Source organism: Sebastes fasciatus, chromosome 9 (genome assembly GCF_043250625.1).
Source record: "Sebastes fasciatus isolate fSebFas1 chromosome 9, fSebFas1.pri, whole genome shotgun sequence".
Taxonomy (NCBI): domain Eukaryota; kingdom Metazoa; phylum Chordata; class Actinopteri; order Perciformes; family Sebastidae; genus Sebastes; species Sebastes fasciatus.
Genome location: NC_133803.1, coordinates 18,513,797 through 18,526,104, shown reverse-complemented (window position 1 = coordinate 18,526,104; position 12,308 = coordinate 18,513,797). Strand labels below are relative to the sequence as shown.

At 39.7% G+C, this 12,308-nt stretch overlaps 1 protein-coding gene across 1 annotated transcript; it reads left to right on the top strand.

Moving 5' to 3' along the window:
* Window positions 1-4,715: 4,715 nt before the first annotated feature.
* gfral (GDNF family receptor alpha like) lies at window positions 4,716-8,973 on the top strand. Its single transcript, XM_074645424.1, has 5 exons — window positions 4,716-5,057; window positions 8,223-8,482; window positions 8,560-8,640; window positions 8,728-8,809; window positions 8,904-8,973. The coding sequence occupies exons 1-5, from the start codon at window positions 4,780-4,782 to the stop codon at window positions 8,971-8,973; spliced, it is 771 nt and encodes a 256-aa protein (XP_074501525.1). The 5' UTR covers window positions 4,716-4,779.
* The last annotated feature ends 3,335 nt before the right edge of the window (window positions 8,974-12,308 follow it).

Here is a 12,308-nt window from a genome sequence, read left to right as displayed (position 1 = left end):
ACTAGACCATGGTCCCCCATCTGACTTCTCCTTTTAGATGTTTCATTACAGAAAGTGTATGAAACCCATGACCAAAATAGTCAGACATTCTGTCATTGTGTTACTTATGGATGGAATTATAGTGAGTACACGACCTGTAAAACGCTAAAAATGGGCGAAAAAGGCCCATTGAATTTAAAATGGCTGACTTCCTGTTGGGTTTTGGGCATACCTCCAAGAGGGTTTTTTGTGTGTATCCACATGTTACATCTGCCTACCAAATTTCATACATGTAGGTGAAACCTGAACAAGGGGCTTGATTTCTTTCGACTTTGTAGGGGTCGCTAGCGAGCCATCTTGCAACACCCAAGCCCGATACCTTTAAAATAATACATTTTACACCGCGTCCGATAAGTGTGCAAAGTTTAACAACATTTTGAGCACCTTAAGGCCCTCAAAAAAGCGAATTATTTTTATGAAAAATAAAAATAATAATTACAGTTTCAATTGGGTCCTTGCGGCCCGACGTTGTCGGTGCTTAGGCCCTAATAAATGATTCCCCTTTTCACTGGGGACCCCCTGGACCAACTTCAAGGACCCCTGGGGGTCCCCACTTTGAAAACCACTGCTCTAGTGAACCATATCATGTGATCTTGTGGTCCTGAACCCATCTAGGGCTGGTCTTCAGCAGCTCCTTACTGTATGTTCTGTCTATGGTGTGGAGCATGATATCATATACAGTGTTGCCAGTAAGAGTGCTGTCATGATCTGTAGAAATAAAGAGGACACATGTCTCAAACGTCCGGATTTTAAATTGTCTGATAATAATCTCAGTGTCTGTACTTAGTTAAAATATCTTGGGACATTTTATTACAGAACAAATGATGAAGATATTCATAGGCAATGCCGCACTTCTCTTACGTGAGTTTAGCATACGTACAGATGGAGTGAAGATGTCTCTGTTCAGAGCATATTGTACATCCCTTTACACTGCACATTTGTGGTCAAACTACAGAATAGCAAGATCACAGAGACGTCAAGTAACTTTTAAATGATGCTGTGAGAATATTGCTGAAGAGACCTTGATGGTGTGGTGCAAGTGAAATGTTTGTGGCTGCAGGAGTCAATACTAATCACAATACAAAGCTGTCTGCTACTTCAGCACCACGGACAGCGCTGTGGATTTATAAATACGCAGCACGGTTAGGCTACTCATATTTCAGAGCCACGGTCGGGGTACTAGATTTTAATTTGTACAAAGCTCAGTCAGATAAAGGATCAATGAAAATAATATAGTCTGTAGTAAAGTTTTGACTGACTGACTGACTGATTGATTTGGGTCTAATCTCTCACAACTCATAACAACAAATAGCAATACATCACCAATGCACCAGTAGCATTTAAGTTCATGGCAGGGGTGGACCAGAGGCAAGAGAAGATCTTACTGTTACTCTACTAACTAACTGAGAAAATGTCATTAAGGATCATTAATACAATTAAAATGAAGACTTTGATGCCATGTAGCCACACATGAGAAAGTCTTACAGTGTTTCCAAGTGGTGCACGGGAGTTGCTCATTTGCAAAGAGTACAGTAACATCCAGTCCATTTTTTTTTAATAAACAAAATTTAAAAAATAAATACATGTATGCTTTAATTCTACAAAAATCTGAAATTTGTTGCCATTTAGGATTAGCAGAAACAAGCTGTAAACACCGACATATTGCTTTAAGTTGATACTGTATGTTTAACTTGTTAGCAAACAGTCACCTATTTACACATCCAGCAGACATAGAACAACATTAGCATTCATTTGGAGTCATGTTTTTGGTAAACCAATTGAATCTAAGTCCACGGTCACCCTCCTTTGTAGCAGCTTTAGGTCTCGGAAAAGAGCTTGAAACAGGTTGATGAGAACTGTGAGACTGAACGAAAAAGGTGAAGTAGCGGGCTGTAAAAACCAAAACAATGAGCTGAAAGAGAATAAAACACTATAGGAGAGGATCTGCAGAGTTGGGAAATAATTGTCTGTTGGTTCATCACTACAAACGTCCACTTTCACATACAATTAGTCATATGATTCATTGTTAATATAAAAATATTGATTAAAGCCATTTTATAATACAAAAAATACTTTTATTAGAAACTACTGACACACATTTTATTTTGGGATTTTAAATCAGCACTAGACTTGCACTCCTTGTAATCCCCATCACACCTTATTTATGTAAATATATCATATTTGTTGCAGCTGCAAAAACATTTTGATCCCAAATCAACAACCAAATCTGGTAGTTAAGAGGAGATTAGAAAAATAAGACCCTTAAATACATTCAGAAAGAAAACAGAACAAAAGATTTGTTTTTGTTTCTCCTTTAAGTCTGTTTTGTTCTTGAATCACGATGTGTCATTTCATTATATGGCACCCGGAGCAGCCTCCGGTAAATGTGTTACATCCTGTTGACTGTGGGTGGTGTTTCCCAGCTTAAGTACCAACGCCAAAGAGAGAAGCAGATCAGCTGCCGGAGAGCCTCAGTTGTCCACTGACAACTTTACAACAGCTATCATGCAACTGATAAGTCTGGAAGCTGCCGTCATACTAGGTAAGTCAACCACTGCTATGAAATAACTGACTTTTTACAGTAAAACCCACTCATCTTTATGTTGCTGTGCATTGTCAGGGAATCTAAAACTAAGGATTTAAAGTAGAGCTGCATGTCTTGTTGTCTATAATGCATATGCAGTCTACAATCAGTGATGTTAAACTTGTAATTGTATTTAAGACAATTATTAAATAGATTTAACTTGTGTGTAGACGAATATCATGCAATACATTCACATAAAAATCAAGATAAACACATAAATGATTGTAATGTGCGTGTGTCTCAGGGATTGTGATTCCTCAGATATCCAGCATCAGCATTTCACCTCTACCCTCCGACTGTTTGGCTGCTGTGGAAACCTGCATATCAAATCTATGCAGGTGGAGCGAAGAGGCATTTTACGGTGGCATCTGTGAGGGTAAATACGACACATTTCCAATTTACCTTTTCTGCTGCGGGGTATTGGAACAAGGTGTTATCTTTATGTTTTCTAGTGGCATAAAAAAAATAAGTAATGATTTCATTTCCTCAGGAGGCTCAGGACATGAGGCTACTTAATTGAATTGCACTTCTTGGTGTATGGCTTAAATGTAATAACTGAGGCAATAGCCTGGAGCAAAGTTTGTATAACTAAATAAATAGAAATAAATAAATAGGCCGTCAACTGCCTTTCTGTTTTGACATTCAAATGCCGTATGATGATATTGAATTTTATGTTGTCTGCATGTAAAAAGCCATCAGAAGAGGGACAATCGGAGCAGCAGGTATATAGGAAACACCTGTTCGCTCACTTATGGAAAATCCTGTTTTTCTGCCTCCCTCTTGTGTTTGTGTTATTCAAGATGAAGGGTGCCAAATTAAAGGCTCAAAGGGCTGTAACTTGACCATCCAGACCGTAATGGACCAATTTCCCTCGCTGCGCGGGTGTGTATGTGCCTGGGAGGAGGAGGAGCTATGTGACTCTATACAAGCGCTGGCCACACAATGCCAAAAGAAGACAGGTGCAGTATTCTCAGTAGTCTCTGAGATAAGCATTTATGGGTGAAATTGCATTTTTGTTTACCAAAGGCGATCTCATGTACTCTGTGAACGAACACTATTGTGTTACTGAATGAGCAGACTGGTATTTGTTGGAGAAGAGCTAATCATTATTCCTATTCTTCTCACAGCGGCTCAGCAGAGGCGGAGCACACTGATGGACTGGCAGTCAAGCAATTTATTAGGCTATGGTAATTATTTACCAGCTGCAACTGCAACGCTGGTATTGTTTTCACCTTGTGTGTGCGTGTCATCATGGCAAAATGTGGTCCTGGAGACACATGTTCTACCACAGAAGATGTTTTAAGTACTTTGTCAGGTGTTTAAATGTCTGTAGACAGATTTTGTCAACGCAATAACATCACAACAATGCAAGATGTAGGTTCCAAATCACATACTTTTTCTTTTTACTTCAGTACCTACTGCAGCTGCCCTTACCAAATACGTACTGTTGCATGCAGTATACACACATCTACTTAGTCATAACATTGCACCTTGAACTTTGACCCTCATGCTCATATATGCTGCACTCCGTAGCACTAAAATTTAAGTAATAAGAAAAGCATGTGATTTGCATGTGGTGACAAAATCTGTCCACAGACAGACAGACAGACAGACAGACAGAAATATAAACACCTGGCAAAGTACAATCTCGGAGGCCAAGGCAAGACTTCCTTTTCCGTGCGCTGCTCATTGTTTACAGTCCGATTAGCAACTTGAGATGCAAGACTGGAGTTGAAGTTCAGCGACGACATGTACAAGCGGATTGTTTCACAAGTAGCCAGTTGTCAAGCTAATTTTAAACCAATAAAAAACAAAATCATTGTCAGACGATAGCCGCTGGGTTCCTAAACTGTATTTCGGCTGATGCGTTCCACCTCTTTTGCTCTCCACACGGACTGTTTGCAACCAAAGCCTGCTCGAACGTGAAACCCCTGTATCATGTACCTGTGACTCCAGGACCACATATCGCCATGATGACTCACACAGAGACTGACAAGGTGAAAACAATACCAGCATCGCTGCTGCTACTGGTAATGAGGAAATAAAATGGTGCACTGATTTCAATCAATATAAAAGGGATGTTTCTGTAATCTAAAAACTGACTCACTGCATTTCTTTTTACAGTACACTTTGGTTCTGCGTCCTGCTTGGACCAAATGAGAGTTTGTCTCAGTGATGCAGTTTGCAACAGGTACCTAGTACGTGTTCTTAAGGCATGCATGCCGCAACAGTGCGACCGCTGTCAGCTGATGACTCAGCAGTTCTACGGCAGCATGCCGCGCAATGTGGCAGAGATGCTGGCCATGTGCGAGTGTGAGGCTTCAGATCAGTCCTGCCTGGATATGAAAACCACTCTGCACAGCGGCACATGTGGAGGCCGCACCTGGATCTGCCAGGATACAGTTAACCTGTGTGTTGAGGACAGGAACTGCAGGTATGTGGCTATTCTGTCTCTGTAGTATCGGTATCAGACAAACTAAAATGTTGAGCTGATGATGGCGCTAGATGAAAAGTATAGGGTTCAACCACAGTTATTACAATTCACCCAGAGGGGGACATGACTGTCTGTGCCAAATTTCAAAACAAATGTCAACCTCATGGTGTTGCAAGAGGAAAGGTCGGAGGATCACAGCAGAGTCATTAGGATTCATCATCTGGGAAACACACACAACCACAGGCTAATTGTCGAGATAATTCAGACTGACCATAGACTGTATCTGGACCAAAATGATGCACTGAACACTAGCGTGGCTAGTACAAATTACTAGGGCTGTCCTCGACCAAAGAAACTTTTAGTGGACTAACACTCATATGATTTTGTCGACTAATTGATTAGTTGATTTAATTCACAGATCTGTAAAACTGAGTTTCTCCACAAAGAATCACACAAAAACGCTACTTTAAATCTTGTGTTTACCAGAGATGTGCTCATAAGTTCCTTGGAAATAAGTCATTCAGCATGAAAAAAGCATAAAAAACTACTAATAAACTAAACAAATCTTAGATGACTGAGACCAATACGACAATAAATAAAACAAACTATACAACGCCGCCTGAAACTTATTCTACCAACAGTAGAATAAAACATTGACCAAGGCAGACAACATGGACATGTGAACAATATACAGTATGTTACCGGTTAGTGTAGCGAGCACAAGCAACGTGTTGCTAGGCAACAAAGTGGTTGTGTTCTCATTATGGAGAGTTCAGGTGTGTTGTTGAACTCACCTGTGTGAAAGGCACCCTGCAGGTCTTGAGCTCTGATTAAGTCCTTCTGGTTCAACTTCTCTACTCTTTAATCCCCAAATACCAGTCCACTCTGTGTCTCTGTCCCAGTATAACCAGTCCACGCAAACATTTCTAACGTATCATCTCCGGTGTGTCACCTGTCTAGACCGACGACTGTAAACAAAGAGCGCTGCCCCCTTGTGGCCGCAGACACACCTGCAGCTTCCTCTCTGCTTCTATCTTCTGTTCCCTTTCACATAGGCTATAGTTTATCAGGACTTTTTCCACTTTTGTTTTTACTCTGTAACGGATGCGACTTGAAATGTAGTGAAGTACAGTGTGATAAATAGTAGTTAATCCAGGTTAACCCAGCGCTGCTCCCAGTAGACCACTTACACACCAAAAAACTAACAATAACCTGATATTTTCAGGTGGAATTTCATTCATTCATTCATTCATTCATTCTCACTGTGCAATATCATTTTCCACTTGTGCAATTTTGTTAGTAGTCTGTTTATTGTCAATACTGTATATACTGCTCCTATTTTTATACTTCCTTCTATTTAAATGGTTCATATTTTGTTACACTTTGTTTAGCTCTTTTTTTTACTGTGTTAGCTGATGCATCTTGATTTTTGCACTATCCCCTTTTCTGCTGTACACTGCAAATTTCCCCACTGAGGGACTAATAAAGGAATATCTTATCTTATCTTATCTTATCTTATCTTAATCCTATGAGACCCACGATAGACCCATTTTTTAAAAATCGTTTTTAGGGAGGTAAAGGGGGTCTTTAGGGGGAGATAGCAGGTCAGCAGTAGATGTCATATAGAAGTGGTGTACATCATCTGAAAACTGGGAACCTGAAGATTAATTTGAGATGCAGCTCAGCACTGTGTGTCAAGTCGTTCTAGCCATAAATCAGAAGTAAGAAATAATTGATTAATTATTTTTTTAATAATAGAAGTATATGGTGGCCATTCCCATGCTCTATTATGTCTCATATGTTGTTGCAGCAATTTTGGGGTTGATAGCATTTGTTACACAGATTTGCTGCTAAATTTAACAATTTTTTTCCACTCGAGAATTGATAAAAATGATCAATAAAACCTCCTAAATACAAAATTAAGACACCAAGACCTTGAGGAACACCATAGAAAGATTTCTGCAAGAATTATATTTTTCAGCGATTAGATGGCGAGCACTTCTGTTCTGGAAACCACTCAAAAACCACCTTATTGTCAATCTACCTAGGAAAGCCATCCATCCTCTGAATGCTCCAGTTCTCTAGTTTGTGGTTGTAACGGTTCATGAGGCTGTGATTAACCTGGAGGTCACCACAGGTCATTTTATACAGTGAGGTCAAATTATAAAAAATGATCTCACTTCAATGAAATGGCTACTATGGGGACTAACATCATTACACATGAATACAATTAGGCTCATTGGATCCACAAGAGTCTCAGCTTTACAGTGATACCCAATTTATGTAATTCTAAGACTGTTTAGGGAACCCAGTATGCAGAAATATTCAAACACACCATTTTTAGAATAGGTGAAAATAACACATTTATACTGCATACATAAAACTGCTTGGTTTTTGCCCCAAACTTCATGTGATTATCATAAAGTAGGTATATCTGTAAAAGGGGAGACTCGTGGGTACCCATAGAACCCATTTTCATTCACATATCTTCAGGTCAGAGGTCAAGGGACCCCTTTAAATGTCCATACCAGTTTTTCCTCTCAAAAATGTAGCCTAAATTTGGAGCGTTTTTTATCCTCCTTGCCGACAAGCTAGCAAGAAATGTTTGTCACCAATGGATTTCTTAGGTTTTCTAGTTTCATATGGTACATGTACCTTCACTAGCTCACCTTCTAGCTCTAAAACTGAACCTGCTACAGCCTCTGAATTACAGTAAAGTCGGTCGGGATCGCAGGTCTCAGGGTGTTAAGTAAAAGTAAAATTACAGATTTTTAAAAATAGTGCAAGTAGGCTAGGCCTCCACAAAAGACTACCTTGTTACAGTAGCAAGAGTAAATGTAATTGCCTCCACCCCTGACATTACCAAACTGGCTTGTCACAGTGGATGTGTTTTAAAGCACCGCTCCAATTTGCATCTAATAAATCTAAAATGTCAGAAGGCAATTATTAAAAGAAAATGTCACATTCACAATCTTTATATAGCACCGGTGCAGTTGGAAAGGCTCTTTGTTCTGTATTCCTCCACAGCCTGTTTAATGTAGAATAATCATTTAAATAATGGTCTGTCACAGGATGTTAAAGATGATGAATGTGCTGTGCATATATTCCCTCAACACCCATAAAGCACCTGCACCTAAAATATGTTTCCTCTGATTTACCGTACAGAGAACTGTTAAAAACCTTCCGAGCCAAATGCTGGAGCCCTGAAGAAGCACAATGCAGTGACAGTGACCTCCAAAATGATGAATGCATCGCCCAGATGGACCCAGCACTCATCCTTGGTGCAGATCCTGAATGTAAAATTGCCTTCTTGGCCACTTTGGGCACAGCACTTCACTTTCCTTGTGCATGCGAAGGATTGCACAATGAGGATCTGCTGACGTGCAACAGGATTCATGATGTGCTTCATAATAGATCACGCTTCAGTGAGTAGGATTTTGATTTACGAGATTTAAAATTGGTTTATTGGAAAGATTTTGAAGCATTTGTTTGTGTATTTCAGTGACATCTCGGAAAAGCAGCAGTGGTTCGACTAAACCTCCTGAAATCGATGAATCTGAGCAAGGTCACACATGGTCACACGGTACATTTACATCTGAAATTCAGCCCTTTATATTTATTATTATACTCTAGTGGTATTGAATGTTGAATATATATTTTGTCTTTTCAGATTATCTACTATACACTTTTGCAACTGTGCTACTTTTTGGAGTTGTCATATTAATGCCTCTGGCTGTTGTCATTAAAATATGGCAAGTACATCAACATTAAAATATGTCAAGTCTCTCTGGTATCTAATAATAATATGACATATTTATGTTGACTTTTATTTCTTTTGTCTTGTAGGATGTTGAGAAGAGGAGACAAAACAAAGTTTCACCATCCGCAGAAAAGCAGTTGTGTTGTTATTCTCTGATGTTTGTTCATCTGTTAAATGTTCGTAATTTTTTTTAACTCAAAAAGGTTTTAGATGTTGCATAAATATCACAATACTGATAAGAATATATGCCAAAAATGAAACCACAGATACTTCATTATGGCAGCATTGTGAGATATAACATGATATTTTTCATGGTTTCTTTCTTGGTTTATTGAAAATGTATTCAAGAGGGTTGATAAAAACCTATATTGCTACAGTTATAAATGTTGCACATGTAAAATACTGTTATGACAGGTATATCAAAGATGTTTAAGATTATGTTTGAACCCACAGGATTTCTTATCTTGAATCACAAAAGAAAGCTTTATCTCCGCAGTAAACAATCCATCTTCAGAATCTTTTCATCACTTTCTCGCTGACTTGTGCCATCTGTCATCGTAAGAAACAACCCATCTGACACTTTTGAGATTGCTTTATGTCACCAGATGTCTTTTTGTGATAATTTATTGGTGCTGTAGGCGTCAACTGTATGTAATAATAAACTTCACTGTGAACACCTTGGAGTCTCAGTTTGCTCAAAATGCTGTGTCATTTCTGGAGTGACAGGCTGTGTGTTTTGATCCACTGTTAAAAAGCAACTTTTAAAAGAAAGTCTGCATCAGAATGAAAATCAAATAAATAAATAAAAAAACATATGTATGTCATAAACAGCAAATAACTTAAGATTTAAAGCTTTTTTATTATAATTTTTTTTTAAATTTGCAACAACAAAGATACAGGAATCAGATAGGATGGTGGGGTGGATACAGGTTAACAACATATGCAATACTGAAATACTGAAATAGAGAGATTATCTACAGAGATTAACTGTAGATGTGCATGGTAATGTGTCCCATATTGTCCCACACAAACATACTCTTTGTCCCACATGTTGGGATCTGGTCACCCTAGAAGTAAGCAGGGAGGTTTAATGCTCTGGTCCGAATAATATAACTTTGGATTTATTCAATTCTGTTGGAGAAACTTTTCAGCCATCCAGGCTCCTGGAGACACAATTATATGGTCTGTTAGTTTCCTGTAATTATTAGGCTCCAGAGGTACATAGGTGTCATCAGCTTAACAGTTAGCGGTCATTCGTACCTTCTCTGCCTTTTCTTGTCTAAAACATTTTACATACTTGACATTCACTTGCATATTGCCTTTTCTTGTGTGCACAATATATTAATAGATGAAAAGAAAGGACGGAATCAGAGGGAGGCACTCGTGAAATCACAGTAATAAACAATATCAGACATTATATAATTCTAACCCCTGACAATTATGATTTTTTATTATTATGCAAATGATCTAATAGCGATATTTAGGAGATGAGATGTGAAGCTGGAGAGGTTTCACATCTGTCTGTTTAGATTTCACCTGACCATCACGTCTGGACTGTGGGAGGAAGCTGCAGCAGAGGAAACCCACGCGGATATGGGAGAGATCATGACGGTAAGTAAACACACAACCACAAACACATGCTGCTGCACGCAGAGACCCCCGCTGGTTGGAAGCCAGAACATTCCTGCTGTGCGGCCGCAGAGCTGAACACTGAGTCAACCGTGAAGATGTGGACGTAAATATAGGAAGAGGAAGAGTTGGGTGGACGGTGAAGGAGGCCGGGTGGGGATTTGCCTTCTTCTTCTAGTTTTTTCTTCATCTTGTTCATCTGCTCTGCGTCAAACCCTCCTTGTTTTATGAGTCATTGTTGTGTTCCAAACTGCCTCCTCAAGCTCTTTGGTACATAATAACAGCCCGATCCTGGTGATCAATGATCAATTTTCTTTGTAACCTCTTGTATTCTTGTTCTCATCTTTTCCACCATCTCTCTTTGGGTTGACCTCTGGCCCAAGAAGGTGAACCTGCTCTTCTCTCAGGACTCCTTGTCCCTCTCACTGAGTCACTAAGAGCTTTGTGCTTCCTCTCACACTAGAGTTTCCTGGGAGGGTTTCAGTGACGCTGAGACCTTTGCTGGTTTGCCTCGCAATTTCTGTTCAGAGAGGTATGGGGTTATTGTTTGCAGCTTTAACCTAAAAAAAAAACCGGTTTGTCTGAGTGCCTGCAAGCCTGTGTGTGGCACGCACTCTCAACGTGATCCTGCATCGCTTAACACTTGAAACTTAACTTGGACTTGCAAAAACTTCTTGCCTCAAATGTTTTCAGAATCATCTTGTGGTGTACTGTTTAGCTACTGGCGTGACTCATACTCTTGTTAAAAATAGAAACACTGCTTTAAAGGAGCAGTGTGCACGATCTGGCGGTATCTAGCAGTGAGGTTCAGATTGCAACCAACTGAAGCCTCTCCTGTGTGCCAAGCGTGTAGAAGAACTACGGTAGCTGACGCGCAAACGCAAATGTCCCTCTCTAGAGCCAGTTGCTGTAAGAAAGCCAGTGTGTAGAGTGTGTGTGTACGTGGAAGGTGAGTGGTGAAGCAAGAGAGAGAGTGGCGGCGACGGCAGCAGCGAGTAACGTTATCTACTCTGGCCCAAGCAGGAAAAGTTAACAGTGTTTGGTTCGTCCGTTCTGGGCTACTGTAGAAACATGGCGGACTGCATGGAGAGGACCCGCTCCCTATCTAGATATAAATGGCTCATTCTAAGAACACAAAAACACAACAACTCTTATTTTCAGGTGATTATACATAATATTATTATATTATATTCCATTTCTGCCAATGGATCCTCCTAAAGCTACACACTGTTCCTTTAAGTTTAGCACAGGCTCAGTCAAATTCAGCTTCATATAGATTGTAAAGTTACATATCTTTACAGGCGAAGGTACCAACTGTATTAATATGAATCAGGCCAGCCACCAACATTTTGATTCATGAAAGTCCTTCCTTTGTTATCAGCTTCAGCCAAGGGGTCAACACACATACAGTAATTTGTTTTAAGCTCTTGAGAGGAAATAGATTCCTCATATCCATTCGATTCTGAATAGAACCCCCCACAGTGAGAAATATTGTGTCTAAATGCTAATCGCCAGGCTCTAAAAAAAACCAGATAAAAGTGCATGGCCTTTCAACAACCTTCCCAGCACAAAGGAAACATTTTGATTAAATGACACCATGTTGAATCCCGACTGCCGCAATACAAGTAAAACTGTATTTTGCCTCTCAAATTATTCATTTTGTGAAACTTTGGGACTTTCTTGTTCCAGAGTTTCACTAACAGGCTGGCTCATTATAAAATTGCTTCCGCCTGAGTTCCCTTCCCGGCTCTTTCCGGAGGAAGATGTGCGACTGCATAATTGTTTGCGTACGTGATGAAGATGGACAACTGTGGGGAGGTAATTACCACATTTTAATACATTTATGCAAATGAGCCACTTCT